The sequence below is a fragment of the Pygoscelis adeliae genome, unplaced genomic scaffold (assembly GCF_000699105.1).
Source record: "Pygoscelis adeliae isolate BGI_AS28 unplaced genomic scaffold, ASM69910v1 Scaffold114, whole genome shotgun sequence".
Taxonomy (NCBI): Eukaryota; Metazoa; Chordata; class Aves; order Sphenisciformes; family Spheniscidae; genus Pygoscelis; species Pygoscelis adeliae.
In genome coordinates, this window is record NW_008824587.1 from 794398 (window position 1) to 816226 (window position 21829).

The window sequence follows — 21829 nt, forward strand, 5'->3', positions numbered from 1 at the left end:
CACCATTAGCTAATGATACACCACGAGCTGCTTTAAGGGTTTTTTTGGTTTTAATTTCAAATTACTGGAGAGCTGGACCTTTGAACCGTCCTGCAGCCTACTGCTCGTGTGTGCGTTGAAGGAAACCTGAGTTAGGGGCCACCTGGCACCAAGAGAATACCTGCGTTTAATAACACCACGTCTAAAAACCTGCACTGAACAGCAAGCATTGCGATGCCTCATACGCTAATCCTCCAATTCCTGCAATGAAAATTGCTCTGAACTCCTCACCGGTTGCTGTAACATGTGCTAAATAAACAGGCTGCTGGCAGGCGCTCTTCCTTGCCCTGAACATTGTGTGAAAATGCTGATGACCCCACCTATTTCTGAGAGAAATAACCTCACACGTTTACACTCTTAATCAGTGGCCTCCGAGGCGACCGCGCGCACACGGGCACGGCCTGGAGGCACTTCCCGGCTCGTTGCCAAGTCGCCGGCGGCAGCACTGGCACCGCCTAAGGGAGAAGGGCATTTTGGTTTCACCACGTGCAAGTAGCTGCATCCCACCGCAGCGCCAGCGGCTACGTGCTCGAGCTCTCTGCCTCAACGAGGGTTCCCCTGTTGTGGGAGAAAAGGCTTCCAGTGTGCCAGTCAACAGCCGTCAGGATAAATCCCTCTTAAATGGCATCAGCCCATCACAGGCGATCGCCAGATCTTGTTTCGCCTGGCTCTTGCCAACGCCACTTTTTCCTGGAAAATGGAGAAATAACTTCCAGGTGCAAAACCAGCTACTGAACCAGGATTTTCTGCCCAAATTTTGTTATCGGTTTGTTGACCAACTATCGGAATACCTTATTTTCTGAGCAGCAATTCTAGCAGGCTGCAGATAGAACACCAGGTTGGAAGGGACCTCAAGGATCACCACCTTTCCTGGCAAAAGCACGGTCTGGACAGCGACACTGAATGATGTCATAAACCTCTGCTGCCTGAAAATGATGTTTCAGAACACCTCGTAATAAATCAAAAAACTTTATTTTTAAGATATATTATAAATTTACAACACACATAACATCAGCGTCTTCAGTGTGTACGTGTGAGCAGGTTTAAAGACTCAGCATTCATTCTAGTCTCGCTCGTGGGTACGGCTTCTCCGCACGCTAAAGGTATGCAATCGTTTCAGTCCGAACAGGTCTGGCTTTGCTAACAACCTCGGTAACTTCCAGGAATACATCTCAGGAGACAACAGCGACTGCTTGAAAGGATAACAAATTAGTAATGTTTCTTGCTTTTTTGCCTAGAGGGCTACTGCACGGAAGCAAAGCCTGCTGGTTTTCCCACCCAGGGAGAGGTCAGCGACCCACGCGAGCGTGTCCAGAACGAACCCCGAATTCCACAGGCTCAGTGACGTCCGCCCTAGTTAAGCTTCCTAAAAGTAACGTTACGTCTTCGAAACAGCCGTGCACGCCGCGCATCAGTGCCATATAAAAGTTATCTTATGCTGTACCTAATTATTTTATACACAGGTGAAATGAAAAATGTGAAGTCAGTACCTCGCGATATAATTTTACTGGTGCTGCCTTGTGGTAAGTGCTGGATAGCAAATCACATTCTCGTACAGTTCATTAAACTATGATAAAAATATGCAAATTAAAAATCTCTACAGGCCTGTTACCTGCTGCAACAAAGACACGTTGTTTTGTGGGGCTTAGTTTAAAACGTGATCCAATTTCTTCCCTCTCCCCAGAGCATGATATAAAACTATACCCAAATTCAGTAAGAATTTAATGCATTGACATTTATTGAAGTTCACATGCTGCAAACAGGATCTGCGATGAAGATCTTCAAATCTAGGGCAAGAGGTCCTTAAAAAACCCCCCCTTTGGTTATACCTAGGTGTCAGGATGGAGCCGAGAACAACCACCATGATAGCACATCCACGCAGACATAACATACACCGCTCGCCGTTTCCTCTGCAGGAAGGTGGGGATCGCCACCCTGGCCGAGCTCACCGACTGCCCTGCCTCCAACAACGGCCAACACGAATCCTTCGGAAGAACAAATCGGCCCAGAGAGGAGGATACAGTCAGGGGTTTGCTTATGCCCCAAAGCACAAGGGCTTGCGATTGGATGGAAATACCCAGCTGCAAGCGCCGCTAGTCTGCTAGTTAATAAAAACGCTATTAAAAGTAGAAAACCGGGGTATTTACTTTGGATGAGACACTATCCTGTGCACACTACTTCTGTAAAATTGCCACCGAAGCAGAGGTCACTGGTAACCTCTGTATCTCTTCGACAGGCGGTATTTGCCGACAGCGTTACCATACAGTCGCTTGGTGCAATGCTTATTTAAACAGCTTTCAAAATGTATTAAAAGATCCTCAGCCCATGAATCACAATGCCTAAAAAAAAAAATCGTAACAGTCCCAACTAAAAAGGATTTCAATAACCACTTAACTGTTTCTTGGATATGAAGATCAATCTCCAAAAGACAAGTTTGGTTCCAGGAAAGCGAGGAAAGAAATGGGGGTCAAGGTTCTGGGACACGCCTGTGACAGAGGCTGCGAGCGGCCAAAAAGCAGCAATTAGCTGGAGGTTTCAGAGCTCTTGCAGGAGCGAACCTCGCGCCGTCCCAGAAGAGCGGGAGTGCACTGACGGCTGCTTTAGAAACCGTGCAAGTTAATTTTCCAGCTGCGTGGAGAACAGAAGCGTCCTTGAAACGGTGCAAAGATCAGCAAGCCGTGAAGCAGCTGGGTAATCTTGTGTGACCGTTTCCACAGAGCGATGCAGCAGCCCTTAACGGCAGACTCATGTCGCTGCTCTCAAGGAGAGAGAGACTGGCAGATTCTTTGGACTGGACCAGACGCTAGAGGTTTATTAGGAGAGTTACACTAGCTCAGCCTCACAGGTCAAGACAATCAAGGTCCAAGTCGTAAAGCGGCCACTGGCATTTTTTCCAAATACATCCCTTTAAATGCATCCCCTACAAAGAGAGTATAAATATGAAGCCCTGAGAACAAACTTCCATATAGTACATTTCTATTAAAAATATCAGTGTTTTGATGACAAAATTATAAGTTACATATATTTAAATAAATAGCTAGCTAGCTTTCAAGAGGCATGTAATATCAAAAGGTAGAAGATTGTCTGTATCAACTGATGGGGCAAAGAGCTAGAACTGTGAGAAACAGTCACTGCATTGTATGAGCCACCTACCACCCCATTTCCTTACTTCTCCTTGATTTCACAGGCTTCCAAGTATTCCCTCGACCATGTTATGACACACTTAACAGAGACATGTCATATTTATAACTTGAACACCAGAGACGCAAGCACAGGACTTGAACCTGTAAATCCTTACTCCTGTGAGTAGTTCTTCCTCACAGAAACTTCTTTTTTAAAACAAAAACTTCTATTCCCGTGTGCTCAGGGACCTCTCACTGCTCTACAGACCAGACCCACCAGTCCTCTGCCCTTCAGCCACGGAACAGGACAGTTTATCACCAGGCAAAGCTCTTACCACACGCACTCCTTGGGCCTGGAGACCCGTCTGACTCAACAGCAGTGATCTTTCAGTTTTTGGCAGGTTTTGTAAAAACTGGGATAATCAATGCCTTTGCAGGCACAGTGGACTTAACTCCCCCCTCCATTTACTGTGATGAAGTAGCAATGCACCCAGGTGTGACGGGGACCCACAGCTCCCTAGTCACTCATTCATACCCTGACACCACCACTGATGTCTTGATCAATTCCTCAAGTGTTTGTTCAACCTCCAGGGTAGTTTTTGTTTGTTTTAAAATCAACTCCTATGCCTTGCTGCAAACATCACACCTCCTAAGTTCTGGCCTCTTTCGGCTATTGGCCACTGGAAACTTCAGTTCTCAAAAGACAAGCAGGACCACGTTAAAGCCATGCCAAGCCAGAGGAGTGTTTGGCAGATCGGGAAGAACACAGTCTCCAACACTTCAGCTGTGTAAGCGTTGAGCTCTGGAATAACAAAATCCAGAAATAACCACGTATTCTCAAGCCTTCAAGCATTTTAAAGATGCAGTATTCCTTTATCCCTCAGGTCTAACTGTTGCTGCAACGTGAGGTTGTGCTGTCGAACCTGTGCATTCTTACCTTCTTCTATTACACAAGCATGATTTGTTTTACCGATGCCTTTTTCCTCACTTTATAAAAGGCTCGGCGGCACTGATCCTGTCCTGGCATACCAAGGGAGGCAGCTCTGGTAAAAGTTATCACCCCGACCAAACTGACGCTGAAGAACATGCACGGTTCAGCCGCAGCATCACAGTGCTGCTATCACCGGCAGTATCACACTGATCCTGTCGCTGCGGGGCCGACGCAGAGATACACAAGCAGCAGAACCTTTGCCCTTAGAAGTGCACGACTCTGCTCCTCCGAAACAGGTCAGACACCGCGTATCAGGAACGCGCCCAGCTTCAGGCCCCTAAAAGCTGGGGAGCTGGTTCAAGTTCCTCACCCACATTGCCCTGGCAGCAGCGACAGACAGTCCTGGGGGCAGCTCCTCCCATGCCGGTACAGGCACGATGGGTTGCTCGCTCTCGCCATACGGCGAGTCCCCTAGGTTCTGCCAGCAAACCAGATGCCAACTTTTAGATGACTCTAAAGTTTGTGACAGATGATCCTTGCCTGCTCTGTCTGGAAGCTCTACAGCCACTCCAGAGTCTGATCGGGTATAACTGAAATCAAAAGAAGCATTTTAACGAGCCTTTACATTCTGCAAAGACCAAGACCGCTACCGAAGTATCTGTTTGTTGAGTCTGAACCTGTACGTATTCATTCAGAAGCCAAAAAAAGCCCTTCAAACTACAGGGTAGTTTTTCCCAGCTTTGTCTTCTAAAAACACTCATTAAAAGGAACATTTACAAGAATCCTGATTGGCAGAGAAGGACATGTACCTCTAAACATTAAGAGCTTCATGTAATAGTGTCTTCTGGTAGTATGACAGGCAAAAAGCTTCAGGGAGTAAGAAAAAAAAAAGATGGACAAAATAATCAAAACCTTTCATAACACTACAACATTCAGTCACAGCTACTCGTGAGTAGTTGTGCCGAACTCACTGGGTTGCAGGATCAGGTTCCTAGCTTTTACAGTTACAGGACAAGGTTACAATTTAATGTCATGCTGTCAAGCTGTTCTTAGCAAGACTCCAGAAAAATGGTTTTACCGTCCAATTTGAACAGAAGAAGCATCTCTATAAAGCTTGGAATTTCTAAACGTAGAAGTAAATATTTCAGCAGTCATGAACTGTAAAGCTTAATATGAACTTACAAATAACAACACAAAAAATCCTGGGATAGTAAGTCAAGATAAAATCTCATGCTGTTTTGATTTCCCCACCCTTCATATTAATTATGTGAAATTGGCAACTTCAGTGCCTTGACTGCATAACAGCATAGATCAGATGCCAAGTTCAGGCCAAAACTTGTTGTAGGGTTTCGGGTTGCATCTTGTTGCATTTTTGTTTAATAAACCCAACCACACACCAAAAAAAAAACCCCACACAAAAAGGTGACTTGCAGAGCTCTTCAGGATCGCCCTATTTGACAGGACACCTTTGTGCGATTTAAGGACAGGGTCTCCATCTGGTTACTCTGCATTTTGGAGAGGCAGGTCTTGCCTAGCCTGCCTTTCCAAAAAAAAAAAGGCTGTGAAACACAAGACATGGCAGGGATTATGACAGATGTCAATCATGTTTCACTAACTTGAAAACAAAACCCATTTTTGTTCAGACTGTTAAAAAAGTAACACCTGCAGAGCCCAATCTTAACAAAAACTAGCTGGATATTCACCAGTGAGTTCTGTTCTTAAAAGCTCACGACTCCTGTCTGAAATCTCAAGTCAGTCTTCTAACACGACAGGAAAGACACAGCCTGACATTTTTGGTATTTCCAAGGTAAAAATAAGTGTCAAGAAAAACCACTTCTATCTCAAAGAAGATAATGATTTCAAGCGTGCTTTTAAATACATTAAACAAGATAAAAACTTAAGCGGTTCTGCTTCTTTACAGATCACCAATGAAAAACCATGCAAATGAGTTCCTTTGTTGTAAACAGTTGGAAACAAAGTCAAAAACCACAGGTCTCCCTTTCCAAAACCGTGCACATAAAAATGGAAAAAACCCCACTACGTGAATACATCCCTCCTTGCACTAGTATATGGCAGAGTATGAACTTAGGAACCGCAGCCTACTTGAGAATCCAAGTCTTGGTGTAGCGAGCTCTGTCGTGAAAGAGATACTGCATCTTTAACGTAGCTGACAGAGAATCTCCTACAAGTATAACCACTGCGGGACTGCAACAACACTAACACAGAAAATAAATAGGAAAAAGTAATGCTATTTATTAAAAGAATTCCATCTCTGAATTATTCTGTTTAAATTATAATGCAAGATAAACACGTTTGGATAGAAATGTGCTTGCTCTCCCAATATTTGGACTTTTAAAAAACATTTCCTAAGAATCAATTTTAAAAAGCATTTTATAATTTGATATAGCCATAAATTAATACTGTATGGAGATGATTAATATCCTACGCTAGTGGTCAGTGACCTTTTGTAAACACTAGCCAGATGCTAGCAAAACTGGCTAGACAACTACTGTCACAGGCCTTTTTAACAAGCATTATCGTATTTCTTCCCAACAATCAGAATCTTAATTGTTTTCACAAAACCTTTTCCTATTTTTTTTTAATATACTTTATTTTAAACCTAATACCTGAAAACATAAACAAGTCTTCAAACCTCTTCCACTAACACTAAATCCACAAGGCAATTAACTTCAGTTGGCCATAACTACATAAGCTCTCGTGCGAGAGACCCATTCAGACAGGATCTCCCCCCCCCTTCCATCTGCCCCCCTCCCCAAACAATCCATGCACCCTCCCGTTGAAGGGAAGGTGAAGCGAGGGGCAGGAGGAAGTGGCACAGTGGACTGGCATTCCCCTCTACGTGCGATTCAGCGTCTGGAAGATTCGAGAGATCTGCAGCATGACAGGCCCAGTTTCCGGATCATTCATCCACTGAGTGCTGTTCAAGGGGTTTTCAAGCATATCCTCGAAGGCTGCCAAGAGATGGAAATTGCAACACTCAATTAGTCCTTTAGTCAGCAAAGGCTTCGATGTTTGGGATGCTTCAGCAACAGGACAGTTAGAAATAGCTACAACTCAAAGGCAGTGGGCAAGCAGCACCCAAAAATGGCGGGAATACACATCACACATTTACCGTTTGCATTCCCAAATCTCCACGGCCTGGTGTGCTACAGGCTGTTATGCTTTCCCCGTTCCTCAGCATTAAATTCACTGCAGACAGAGACTGATTAAATACTCAGCCTGGATTATAGTCCATCTTACAAAACCTCAAGGGCATGGGTTTGAAGAGCTAAAGCCTTAGCAAACGTCTACGTGCAGCAGCAGGGAACACACTATGCAATTCATCCATTTATGAAAGCCCATCTTAGAACTGGGTCATTTGCTGCCAATACTCCTATGGGAAGACCCTTTTGCAACTCCACTCCTCTGATCAAAGATTTTCCACATCCCAGCCTAGATTTCTTAATGGCCAGTTCTTGCACCAGTATCTTTTCCCCCTCTGGTGCTTACCCAAGAGAGTTCATAGGAAGCACTGTCACCCCCTTGCCTCCGTCACCTCTGCTTTCCTATGCTGCACTTTGGCTGTCCTATGGCTACTCTCTCGTAACATCTCTGAAGAGGAAACTAAGCCAGCAAAATAAGAAGCAGGTATGCCAAAGGCTACCCAGGAATAAGCAGCGGAGCCAGCAAAAGTGTAGCCCCTTGAGCCCCCTGTATCTCTGAGCTCTATCTTTTCATAGAGGCCCCTGGAGCCAGAAGGGAAGCAGCATCTTCCCTCTGAGCAGCATGGGCTTTCTCCTTCCCGGTGTCTGGAGAGTAGAGGATGTCAGGGAGGCAGCCGGTTCCACCTGCCTAGACACAGGCAGAAGGGGAAAGGCTGTCTGTGCAGAAAGATTACCTCCATTTCTGAACAGCGACAGTGATCCAAATATTAAGAGCAGTTTTTTCTTTCTATACACAGCTGTCTTTACAATAAGCTTTGTTGTTTTGGCTTTCAAAATGTGCTAATTTTCACTCTTATGTTGAAGGAACTAGACAGCTACTGCAAGAGCTAAGCTGCCAACTTGGCAGAAGAATGGTTCAGGAAATAATTTATAAGCCTTATGACAGACACTGAGCTGGACTACTGGACATTTGGAGCAGTCATTATGGAACAGGACAAAAAAAGCAGTTGCATATCTGACCTATTCAGAAGTCACCAAAATGTCAGTGTTGTAAGAGTCTGGCAGACTAGCATCAAGGTCAGGGTCTTAATTTTCCCAGGAGTGTTAGTGTACAAAGCTCCAGCTGACATTAGTGGGAGCTGTAAGTACCCAGCACCTCTGAAGGGCTCATCATTAATACCTTGCTCAAGGTCACGCAAGCATGCCTACAGAAAAGCCCAGAATAAAGTACAGATCTCACCTTTCACCACTTTAACTATGTTCTTTTACACAGACTCAAGAGCTTAAAACTAAAGATTTATCACCATTCTGTAAGCATCTAATTAAATGCAAACATTCATTATTAAAATCTGTGACATAAGCAGCTTGCAGATGTATCATTAGGAATATATTCTCTGATGTTCATCCAAGCTTTACGAGTGCATATAACAGCATTTCATTTTCTATTTATATTCTGAGCTGCAGTGTGGAACCCTTGTTGGAAATGAAGAGACCATTTGTTCAGAAATCAGGGTGGGAAGGTTCTGCTCTCGAATTATTTGAAGGCTTGCAAACTCTCCTAATTATATTTAAAGTAGTATTTTTAAAAGCTCTCTTGGAAGAGCTGCGCATACACCCTTTATTTAAAAGCACAGCTTCAAGTAAATTTTGAAGCCAAAGACTAAATGCAAAACTTTTTATATACATCACAGAGCCAATGTCATTCTTCTGTATCGTCCTCCAGCATCAGAGAGGCCAATTCATCAGATTTATGTTTCACTGTCAGGCTCATCAGCTGGGTACTCGCTGTGCTCACAGCCTTTCCGACCATGAGCACACAGACTTTACCACGGAGCTGAAACCCAAGCAAGGGGAAGCGTGTTTTCACATACATTATCTCAACTTTGATAGGCAAGGCCTTAGCTCAGATTTCTTGTTTGGTTACTTGTCCACAAGTTATCTTCTGTCTCAGTGATGAGGCCTCAGCACACAGTAAGCTGTAAAGCAGGAGACAGCCTTGTTTTTTCTGTGAAATAATCAGAGTTCTAGACAGACATTCCTGATTTTTCCCCTCGCGGCCAAAGGGAGCACACAAAAGGTCTCCTAAATCCACAAAAGCATTGCAGCCAGCAGCTATTAAAGTTCTGAGTTCAGCAAGTGTAATCCAGTAGCCTGGCGAATTAGTATCATTTCTGGGACAGCCGCAAGTTCTGTTCTGGGTTTAGCTGAGTTGCAGCATGAAGCAAACAAACAATACAGCTGCTGAAAGTGAGGAAGAGGGTACAGAGCTGCACCTAGCCCACAAAGCGTGCTGTCATCATCCAGTCTCTACTCTTATTTGCTAGCAACTACAGAAACAGTGTATAAATATCAGGAACCCAAGCAGGACTTACCTAGTAGAGTTTTAGGGTTGGTTAGCCCTAACTGTACCACTGGGTTTTCTAAGATGGCTTGAAAGAGAGGGCTATTGGTGTCAATTCCCTTATCTAAGTCCTCTGGAGAAGGCTTTCTGTCTCCCAGCAGCCATTCGCACTGAAAGAAATCACCAGGCACAACAGATTTCACGACTGGTTCCGTTAGAATGAAAACGTCAAAAGTTTTGACAATGCGGCACGTTAAAAATACTTTTTCCTGTCATGGTTAAAGACCGAGCTATACATTTCTTTTCTCACTAGATTACTATTCATTTGTGTATTGCTCCCACACCTTTATTTCAACAGGATCAGCAGCAGTGCCTGGTATGGTAATAAAATTATGCCAACTTTGGATGTTTCAAAGCTCAGGGAAGATGTGTGTTATCTTACTTAATGTGCTGCCTCAAAGGAACCCCATCAACATGGTTACAAAGCGTCAGCCTGAAGTACCATCCAGCCCAACATCCTCTAACAGTAGCCAGCACTGGATGCTTAAGAAGAGAAGATTCCTTGGCTGTCAGCTGTGTCCACAGAATTTTCCTTAGCATATCATCCACTAGCAGGGGACTAATCAATCTTTGAAAACCTTCGTATTTTTTGATTCCATAAACTGTGGAATGCATTGCTGCAGGATGGTAATTTACAGACTGCATGGCTTGGATCTCTTGCGTGACCATTTATTCCTGTCCTTTAATCAGTTATTAATTATTGGGAATACCTTCTACTTTCTCATGATAGCATAATTTCTTTTGCAGACTCTGGTGAAGGAGTTTCTCAACAGCTTTTTGAAAATCCACGTGCTATCCCAACCAGATCAGCCTCAACCTCACGCATGCTGAGATCCTCTAAGTCTAAACCATTTGTATTCTAGCTGCGTATCTAATTTGAAAGAGGCACAGAATATATAGTGCTCATTTCATCTCCAGTAAGAGTTGGGCTTTATGATAGATCAAGACATCAACCAATTCAATGATGAAAAGAATCAGTTGAGCAGACTATTATAGCAATAAGGAACAGAAGTGACATTGTACTCACGGCTGCGTTTTGCTGGTTGTTGTTTACTCTGAGTGCATCTACCACTTCTTTTTCATCAAATCCCATCTCCATCAGGGCAATGACAGCCTGTATCAGATTTGCACAGCTCAATAAATGTAACATTTAAAACAGAAATGAGAACAAGCACACCCTTTTCCACCTTCCGTGCAGGAGCTTTTTGTGGGGTAAAAAACCCCATTGTTTCCATTTATGGACCACTAAGTAACCTTATCTACAAAGTTTTCAAATACTCTGTATCAAAAGTGTACTTATTATGGAAGAATAAATCTTAAGAGCAAAGGCAGTTCCTATCCTCAGCCCTGAAAGCTGAAGGCAAGGCAAAGAGCAAGCGTACCTGGGGTAGGAAGGAGAAGAGCAGGACAGAAACACCTTATTTTAGAACTTCTCATGTCACAAAGCTCTTGTTCACATCTCACTGACAGGTCGAGCTCCACGTTCATTTGTAGTTCTATTCACTCAATTTAATTTTACTTCCTGGATTATTATATTGATAGTGAGCATTATGTATTTAGACAAGCGTACCTAGATATTGTTACGAGAATGTTTAATCATTTAGAAATTGTACCCAGGTCATCAAATACATTTGCAGCCTCTGACCAAAATCACAAGAAACAGCTTGTTGTAAAAGCAGTGTGTTGGATTCTAAAGAGCACCTCCTGGTGAGTTTGCAGTGTGGTGACAACACAGTTTCACTTCAGCTAGTACTGTGTTCTGAGAAAAGGCTAACTTTGCTGCGAGACAAATCTGCTGGTGATATTTTTCCTTGCCTCCTAAATACAATAATGCTCTTCTGTCCCTTTCTACAGCAAAAGGACCTACTCCTGTCCTGCAATCCTTCCTTCCCAGAGAGCAGTCAAAAAGCAGCGTCAGGAGTCTGGCAGCTCAGTTCAGTCCCATCAGTTAATTTTCAGGTGCAGAAGTAGCAGTGTCAGTGATTTAGATACTGTTATCTGAGACAGCGATGAAGTAATTAGGTAATATCTCTTTCAGCAACCTGAATTTCAACAGTCCCTAAAGACTTCCACTAAAATACTGTCAAGCCAGCATAATATACATCTACCGAGATGTCCCATTTCATTTATTAACTAAACATTTATTTCGATTACATGGTGCCCACACAGTCCCTTCCAATCCCAACAGTCACATAAATAGTGAGATAAACAGCACGCACTCGTGGGTCCGGACGAAACTCTCTTTTCCTCCGGATCTTCTTGAATATTTCTGTCAGCTCATCCTTGGCCTCTTCCCCACCCGCTTCTGAACTAGGACCTGCAGCCGCTTCAGCAGAGGATGCACCAGCTTCAGCTGTGGCTTCTGATGGAGTCTGACCTGGAAGCGGAGCATCCACTGTAGGGTCATCTGCGTGTTCTATCAACCACTCCATGGCCTGTGTCACTGACATACTGAAAAGCAAATTAAAACACAAGGATGAGAAACACTCCAGATGTACAGTAGTGTTCCATGCACATTTGCCTTTGCGTTTATTCCCATGGTATAGTGACTTGCACGTTAATTAGTATCTGAAAAGTCATAAATAAAGTTTTGGAGCAAATCTCAGAGCACCTTAATTCTCTGCGCATTCAGGGCACCACAATCTTCTCTGAAGCCAGGAAGACAGAGGAATGAAGACCAACTTGGACAGCTGCAACCCAGATTTTAAAAGGCATTTCTGAGGGAGTCACCTTATTCTACACGTCATCTGCTTTATTTCACAACAGACAAACACTGACTATTTGCAACTGTTGACAAAACTGCAAACAAAGCATGTTCCAAATTTACACAGAACCACATCTCAGATGCAAGCTGCTTTGTTGCTCCTTAAGGAGATCCATCTCAGACATCCATCCAGTGATCAAGGAATGCCATTAACACCACAAGAAAGAAAGGGTGAAAAACACTACGTGTGCACGACATGCCTTGAGCGAGAGCAAAATTCAACACAGGCAATTGCACTTGGACATGTACCACTCTGACTTCAGAAGAAGTCTGTGATGCCTCAAAGGAGAGGCCAGCCCAAGGGAACAGAACAGGGCCACTCGCTATCCGCTGCAAGTGCTCGAGCTAAGGGATCTTGAGAGCACCCCAACGCATCTCTTCCCAATGAATATAGAGCAAGGAAAGATAACGATAGGGCAACTGAACATGTGATTTCATCTGACACATGGGAATTATTACATGTTCATAGAAAGGAGAGGAAAGCCTTTGCCTGTTTGGCTTTTCAGTTACAACATGAAAGATGGAGGACATCGGGGGAGAAAGTCTTTCTGAGCCCAAAGGGAGAGATACTGAAAAAGAGTGACTGGAATATGTTGTGGATTCTCTATCGTTAGAAGTTTTTGAGCATGGCCTAACAAACCCCTCTCAGGAGTGAGGCAGTACAGCTGATAATTCTTAGGGCACGAGAAGAACTACATTACCTCCTATTTTCCTACAGTTGCTATCTGGACTTTACAATATTCTTGGAATGTTTTTAAAAGATCAGCACAAAGTATTTTTCTACAGCTGAAAGACCAATTTGAATGGGCTAGGTTTGCTTTTTTCTCTGTAAAATTTGAATTCTAAAGTGGAAGAAAATGTGAGTTTAATACTTGGACATAGTGCCAGCCTGGCAGCCTTGTGAACTGTGGACCAGCTATTCTTTCCGGAGCAAGTACAGCACTGTTTCCCCTTCCCTGTGCCGTCTGCACCTGCGCACTGCCTGAAGCAGCACTGTTCTTTGAGTTAATGCTTTTTCCAACCTAGTTTTAGGTGACCCACATAAGGAGACTTTGGAGAAAAAAAAAAGCAATTTTTTTTTTTTAACCATATCAAGTAATTTACAGGCAGTGTGCCAAGTACACTTACTGATTTAATCGAAGGGCTTTGACAGCTCTGCTTTCTGGAAACCCCATTTCTGTAAGCTGTCGCAGAGCTATCTCATCCACTCTGTCTTCCTCATCCTCATCCAGCATGGCTACACATACACAAACAAAACAATGTTCAGATTGACTTCAAGCTAAAATAAAACCCTTTCTCAATGGAATGGCATGTGTTAAGTTCAAATCCCATTCTCCTCTTCCATCCCTGCTTTTGTTTCTGCCCCGAATTTGCTATCTCATCATCTATTTTGCTGCACTCAGCTTGGTCAGGCTCAGATAGATTCTTCCAGGACAAAGACTTTGTCCAGATGTGTTCAAGATCTCAAATGAAAGACAGCTAACTCTCACATTACCGTGGTATTTCCACATCAGTAAATACATAAAAGATTCACTGAAGATCTATTTATCATTTATGTAGAACGTAAGTTGGATCTGGTTGTTGCAGATCTCAAGGGCAAGTATTTCCCACAAACTGAATGAACAGCTACACCTTCTCCTCAATTTACGATCTCCCTGTGCATTTTCAACTATTCTTTACCATCCCTAAAGTGCAACTTGTGAAGTTTCCCAATTTTTTCCACCGCTAATGATTTTATTTTTAAATGGAACTTCTCATCCATCCCAAAGGGACCTTATAAATTCACAAGTTTTATACAACCTACGCCCACAAGGTGAAATCTTTGCCACAAAGTTTGTAGTAGCTTTGCCATTCCATTAAGGTCTGGACTTCACTCCGCAAGCCCTCTCTTGGGCTATGGAAACAAACAAGTTCCCAGGATTGAACTAGTAAGTATAAAGATATGTTCATACCATTTGCCTTCTTAAACAGTTCAACGGCATCTGGGTTCAGTGCTAGCAATTTCTGTGCAACTTCTATGAGAGACACTAATATCTTCCGGAGCTCTGTCTGGAACTGCAAGAAAGGAAACTGTCAAAACATTTAGACAGGAAGTTACCAGACATCATTAAATCTTAATACATCTATTGTTAGTACCTCAGCAGCAGTCTGGCCCCCTGAACAGAAGGTGGCTTTATTAGGACTTTATTTTCATTGTTTAGTCTCTCAAGAAGCATTGGGTCTTTCCCGTGAAGTGCTACATGTAAATAAAAGCTACTGGGCACAAAAGTCCTTTTATTTCTACCACAGCTTGCCACCCAGCACCACCACAAGAAGTGCAGCGTTCAAGAAAACTCATTGTTTCACAGAAAAACTTTGATTCCCACCTTGCAGAAGCGTTGTAAGAAGACAGTCACAGTAGCTCCGTACCAGTGCTACTTGCTTTCTGTGAACCAATGAGCCTTCCTGGTCTATCGTTTGCTTTCTAGTGATCTAAATTTGAACAACATAGATCAGAGCTATTTTCTGAACTGAAGCATCACAAATTCCTTTCAGTTGGACATTTGTTTTTAAAAATGCCACGCTCAGTAGGTCACGTTGGCCATTAAACAGCTTAAATGCCAACTGTCCCCTTTAGGTTACTAGGGCACTCTGACAGCATGCAATATGTAGGCAGATTCGCTGCTTCATACCCCTACTAGTACAGAAGGGTAAGAGTCGTCCCCACACTGCTGAAGACGCAGTTAGAAGCATTACAGACTCCATCAGCATTCAATTACTGAAGTCAAAATTTATGCCTAATTTCTCTTTTCAAAACCATGGAAGAGGAAAAAAAAAACCCCACTGCAACACCTGAACTATTTAAGACTGAAGAAATAAAAAACCCTAACTTCACATTTGCCAGATCTTGAATATGTTTACTGAGGCTTTCCCATGGACAAATAAAACATTTAAAATCGTAATTTAGAACAGAGTGTTTTATTATCACTAAATAGTATGACCTGTGTCTAAATCTTAAGCTATCTACTTTAATATACATTATATACATCTGAACTTCTCTTACAGAGAAAAGAGAATCACATTCACATGTAAGAGAAAAGGTTATACAAGATAAAAGCCTATTTGGATGTTAGCGTGCGAGTTAAAAAAAGTCAAGTCTGATACTTACATCCCTCATGTTGTGATGGGCCACAGTACGATCTACATTGCGAGAGGGCAGATTTGCAGTTGCTTTGAGAATAGCATCCTTATCAGGAGCTTTCTGCTCTTGTTTCCTCTGAAGGATAGGAAACATGATCAGGTTTCATAACCCATTATCCACAGAACAGAGAACACAGCATAGCGGAGAGCAGTTTCATATTCTTCACCAAGGCATCAAGCAGTGCTCTGTAACTTGCAACTAAGAGAAACAGCAGTCTAGCAATACAATGGATTAATAGCACCAGTATAATTTTGCAATTATAGAGCAAAACTGGACCTGTTGGGTTGCCCCACTTTCAGTCCTTATACCTATTTCTGTTATCTAACCACGCGGGGAAATTCCAGCATAAAGAGGGAAAGTGATGTATCAAACACGGAGAGAACTCAGAGGCCTCCGTGCCCAGGACCATATTCTGCTCCACACGGTCTGCTCATAGCACGCTCTCTTCAAACCCATGGTTTGTCGAGAGAGGTACCAATACTGTGCACAGACTAACACTTAACTGCTTAACACTGGAAGTGCTGCGCCGCTTGCAAGTATCATGCAGAGATATACGGTGCCTTGGATTTTCAGTACATGCTTATAGTCCAGGACAAAACATAGCAGGGTACAAACTATAAATATTTCCCAGTCTTATAACTTGTGCTCTTACAGTGACATTCTGCACAGCAAGACCATACTGAAGAGAGAGACATACACCAATACCTACAGGAAGGGATACAGAGACATACACCAATACCTACAGGAAGGGATACAGAGTCATACACCAATACCTACAGGAAGCAAGAAGAAACAAAGCTGTGCAAGGACGAAGTAGAGAGACCTAGGAATTCACAATGTCAAGCACAAGCATTGCTCAAAGTGTTTACGCGATAACGTCAACTGCGGTACCACCCATGCATAAGCATCATCCTGGGCACCACTGACCCTCAGTAACAATTACATTCCAATAAAATAAAATAAAGAATAGTAAAGGGCCAACACTTCAGCTCTAGAGACCTGGTTAGAGCGTGAGAAGCCACATATAGCTAAAGACAGGAGACAGCCTGACAGCAAGTCAACGTATTTCCGTTGGGTTTTCAAACAGAGACAAAGCAAGGCACTTGCTGAACTATACTTACACAGTTTTAGACATTTGTTCAAAGATCAAATCTGTACCACTTCCACAGACTGTACCTGCATGTCTTATTCTAAGGCAAATGTTCTCACAATCGAAGTTAAAGATGTAAAATCAGCTTCCTCAAAGTTTGGAAGAAATATGAAGTAATTTCCCTAGAATTTAACTGGCAGCATTTGCCTCTACAAGCACAAAGAGTACACCACAGTAATCCTTCCACATATCATTAATAAAGCAGTTAATCAAAACAGCCAAGTCGAGAAGTCTTTCAAACTCACTTTCTCCTCTGCTGACACGTCTGCCATTTTGGGGAGCGGAGGTGGCGCACGCTTCTTTATCAAAAGCAAGACGTCTAGAAAGAGAATGATACTGAAATACATTAGAAGGTAATGTGAAAACAGTTCTTGTAAGATACTTCACAAATTCATGTTTTCCTGGAGATGAATTTTGTATTAATTCCACTGTAGCATCAGATCTTTTTCACACTTTAGGGCTTTACACGTTCCCCTTCAGCATTTGCAATTCCTTAGTGCACAGTGAACTCAAAACACGGTTCGTTATTAGTTATGCTTTGACTGTTACTGGTTTCTTCTCCTCACACAACACCATTAAAGGAAGGGTATTACAGGCTCCAGTTGTCTTATACATTAACAGCACAGCAATTGCCTCACGATAATAAGAAAGCATCAGCACTTTCAGTGCTTCCACTGAGAAGGAAGCAGTAGAGACAGGCCATGGATGGTTTCTGGTCTAAGCTGGGACCTTCCAACTGCAGCAAGGCACGCACCAAGCTTCAACAAGAACTTCCACTATCAGGCTGAAGCTCACCTTTGTGTGCGAATGGCAGTGGAGCGACTCACGGTCTACAGCAGGGATGCATCACTGGTAGCCCGCCAGGACAAGTCTCGGGGGCAAACAAGTCTTCAGTCTCAGATATCCCACATCACCTGGCACAAGCTTGCTTTGGCCTTTTAAGACTAATACTTTCCCCTTACAAGGCAGCACGCTTTTTTTAGAGATCATGTGATGCTTTACAAGTTTCTAGCACCTCAGTTACTACCACATACATTCGAAGGGTGAAAAGATGCAGACGCACTGCTTAGAGCCCAAAACGTGCCTCTGCAGCATCTGCAGTCCTTCAGCCAGGTATGGCCCGACATGCAGTTTTTAGTCCACTGTACCAAGCAGGTAAAAAGCAAACAAAGCATGCTTTGCACAACAAGTTTCCTTGGTCTGGCTCAGCACATAACAGCCAAGAGCAACAGCTGGTGAAGGCTGCTAACCCTCATTTGTCCCGCTGATCAGAACGCGAAAGGATCTACATGCTGACTCTTGGCTGCCCTGTGCAGTCAGCCAGTGGCAATCAGCTGTTGGCTGCGATCTCGTCTCCCTGACAAGCAAGGCACATGAAAGGTAGAGCACGTTGCAGAGGGAAAAGGAGGGAAGAGGCATTCGCATGACAGCTTACTATGACTGCACAGTTAATACTGCTTAGCTGCTGCGAACTGCAATTCAAAACTCTGTAGGAGCCGGCGCTTTGCCTAGAAATAATACACCACCAGTCAGCAAAAATGCTGTCCCTTGCCTCTGCCTAAGATGGCACTTGTCAGCTCCTGTTCAGCTCTAAAGGTGATAGGTGACACTGCCTTAGAAGAAAGACCAAACTGCTCATGTTCATGGCAGCAGTTCTCCAGCCTGCATGAACTCAGGCAAAAACCCAGGAACTCTACTTCTGCTGAGTTTCTGGCTCAGACAATATTTCAGTCTACAGCAGCCCTGCTTCTCTCACTTTCTGCACCACTGCCCTTTATCTCTAGAGGGGGCCATTAGCTTAAGCTGTCTAGTAAAAACTGACCTCAGCTATCATCTTTAGATCTTCTTTTGTTTCACATTAATGCTTTACACCTTTAAAGTTCAGGAGTAAATACATACCTCACATACTCTACTGTAGTCAGTGATACTATAGTGTGATGGATTCTGACCTACATTTGCAGAGGACAGAACGAGCTCTAAACTGCAGACACTCATACACTTCAGCAAACATCCTTCTGCCTGACCTGGAGACCTCAGGAAACCCCCCAAAAGCATTGGGTTGTCCGTCTTGGAATACTCAGCCATGATAACTACTTTTCATCATTTTGAAGGACAAATGCTGCCCTGGAGGTTTAAAAAAAATCCTTTAAAAGGAGATAAAAATAAGCTGTTTAACTTATCAACATAATGAACACTCTGAACACTCCTAATTCCTTTCAACTCTTAAAAGGAAGAGTGAAGAAAAGCAAACTGCTCAAGGTGCTTTCTCGGGGTGGTGGTGGGAAGTATTTTTTCCTCTTCCTTTTTTGCCACCTTATTAGTTTCCTATGTCAAAGCAGAGAGTGGATATTAAAAAGGTTACTGTTTGAAGCTCGCCAAACAGTTAAACACAATCTCACGTTTCCAGGCTGACAGGATTAAAAAACAGGCAATCTTACCTCTATCTTGAATGTTTTCCTCCAACACTGTTTTTGTGTCTGTCAGCACCTTCTCAGAAGTAGCATGTATCAACTTATGATGTGTCACGGTTTTTGGATCCTCCAAGCTCCCAGGTACACACTGCAGAAGATAACAGATACTGAAGATCAGAAGAGAGAAATAAGCCTACAGCATGAATCACCGCACTTTGCACTTAATATTCTCCATGTACAAACTGTGCCATCATTTACTAGCTTCTTAACAGCTTAAGTAACAGCGCAGCACAACATGCTAAAGGCCAGCGCACAGAATGTATTTTATTAAAGAAACTGTGGCTTGAATTGGGCTGTAACGATACTGAGTGTGGTAAGTTTCTACCTGCATATCCAAGCTCCTGGCTGGGAAGAATAATCAACGAAAGGAAGGATTCTAGCATTCCTTCCTTGATGCTGTTAAACTGACAGCTACATTAGGGAGCTGGACTCGATGATCCTTACGGGTCTCTTCCAGCTTGAGATATTCTGTGATTTAAGTTCCAACTGATTATGATGCTCTAAAAGACTTCTTTAAATAGCCAGTTTCAAAGACCTAACATTACAGCCCAATTGCCCCAAATGAGCCCTTCAAGGGTACCAGCCTATGTGAGTGGATTTATACTTTTGCAGTACAGTACATCTCTATCACACTTAATTCTGAGTACTTGGTCCTATACTCAGGCCTACAGAGATTTGGAACAAAGCAAGGATGCTCTAGGACCCACAGCTACATTACCTGCAACAGATAGCTAAGGCCACTCACTCTTACCGTGAAGTCTGGGGGCGGCAATTAGTACCGTGAACTAAGAATGCAAATCTACAAAGAGCATCCAGTGTTTTTACAGAAGGGAAGGCTGTAATAATGCGGTATGTTTCTCATTTGTAACTAGCATCAAAATAGAGGAGAGACCCTCTGCTTCATCTAATAATTATTATTTAAACACACTGTCAGACTACACAAGCAACTAAACAGCAGTGATTTTGGTATACTTGACCTTAAACCGGGAAGGAAACAGCAGTTTCTGCACCTTGTTTCGAGCTGAAATCAACAGACTTGGCTGCTGGAGCCCTAACCTGGGTTCCTGCCGAAAGTGCTGAACAAAAGTTACATTCATAACTTTTCTTCCCAACTATAAATAATCAGCATACAGCAGATTTTTTTCTATATGTGAATGTTGTGCTCAATTCCTTATTACAGTTCTAAATTGTATGTAAATTAATTCACTAGGAAATCAAGTTTAAGTCCTGAAAACAGAGCGCACACACACACAGGCCTCGAACTGACTCATCTTCGCACCAGAGTGGCTCCCAGATCCACAGTGATAGATTTCAAGAACATTACATCAGTGCATCTAGAGGCTTCTAATTTGTTTGAGTGGAAAAAGAAAGCATAGTGGTTGCAATTCCAGAAAGGCAAAATTAAAAATAACAACGTACCAAACCCACAAAATTGATGCTGCTGTTCTCGCCGCAAAATAGGACGCTTAATACCGACCTCACCTGCTCTGCTCACAGAAAACAGCGTTCAATGACACTTCTTTCAATACATGTTTCTACCAAGCCACTTTTACCACATCCGCAGAAGAGTGCGTTCACCCTTCACGTAACAGAGACATTTCCAGAAACCCCACTGAAATCAGCGCTTCACTTCGACGTAGCAATTAGTCCTGTTCATCATAATACGCATCACCAGCCTCCCTCAGAAGAACCCTTTTAGTCCATCATCACCTCTTCTGTTGTGACTGCAACTGACGGAAAACTCAGCTACCCGCTCTTTTTCTAAACGTAATGCACTTGTTTTCAACACGGATCTTCAGTTCCTCATCTGAATTTCTGTACAGTTCTGATGCCTCAACAAGGCTAAGGCGAGAATGTTTGAGTCCTGCTTTGCGTAACAGTAGCGTCTTACTAATCCTTCAGCATATTAACTGCTGAACAAAAGCCAAAGAACGCATTAAAGCCTAGAAGCAGCTGGGAGTACCTCCTGTAATTGATCTGATAAGTTACCCAAAATGCATAAGAATACATCAGTGGAACATGTCCTCTCTGAACAAGCTCAAAATATTACTGCTACAGATCCTTAGAGTCAGACCCCAAAAGGAAGAACATGAAAATGAGAGCTGGGAGGTGTATGTTTGAGGCGGGATGGGACGGGACATGATGCAGACCTATTATCCGTATTTTCCCTAGCACAGATAAAGGGATGTGTGTGTGCAATCATAACACTTACTAATAAGGTGAAAGCGTGAGTGAAAAAAGAAAAGTTGCTGTTTTAAAAGAAAAGTCCTGTGGACCCCTATTCTTTCTTCCTGTTCCTCCAACCACTTTGTTAACAACTGCATGGAACAATAAGGCATATATAGACACTACATGTATCAAAGACTGCTCAGTGAAATACTTCGCTTATCTTAACATTTTAACATGCCCTGGAAATAGAAAGACCATCTTAACAGGCAATGCTCTACTAGCTCTCAACAGCCCACCAGGAAACTACCACCGCTAAACATCAGATCTCACTGTGGAATCTTGCTTCACGAGAACCGTATCTGCCAAACTACAGTATTTTTGTATTAAATACAATGCTTTAAAGTGTAACTGAAAACATCTTCCTGCCCAGAGAGAGA

General features: G+C 43.0%; 1 protein-coding gene across 1 annotated transcript in view; it reads right to left on the reverse strand.

The window, feature by feature from the left end:
• Positions 1-994: 994 nt before the first annotated feature.
• UBAC1 (UBA domain containing 1) overlaps positions 995-21829 on the reverse strand; it is a 46138-nt gene continuing 25303 nt past the window's right edge. The window contains exons 2-10 of the mRNA XM_009322137.1: positions 19191-19330; positions 16998-17071; positions 15570-15677; positions 14374-14476; positions 13550-13658; positions 11877-12108; positions 10685-10771; positions 9629-9767; positions 995-7064 (exon numbers count right to left, since the gene is read on the reverse strand). Coding sequence (XP_009320412.1) covers positions 6949-7064; positions 9629-9767; positions 10685-10771; positions 11877-12108; positions 13550-13658; positions 14374-14476; positions 15570-15677; positions 16998-17071; positions 19191-19330 — 1108 coding nt within the window. The 3' untranslated portion in view covers positions 995-6948. The remainder of the gene's footprint in view (positions 7065-9628; positions 9768-10684; positions 10772-11876; positions 12109-13549; positions 13659-14373; positions 14477-15569; positions 15678-16997; positions 17072-19190; positions 19331-21829) is intronic.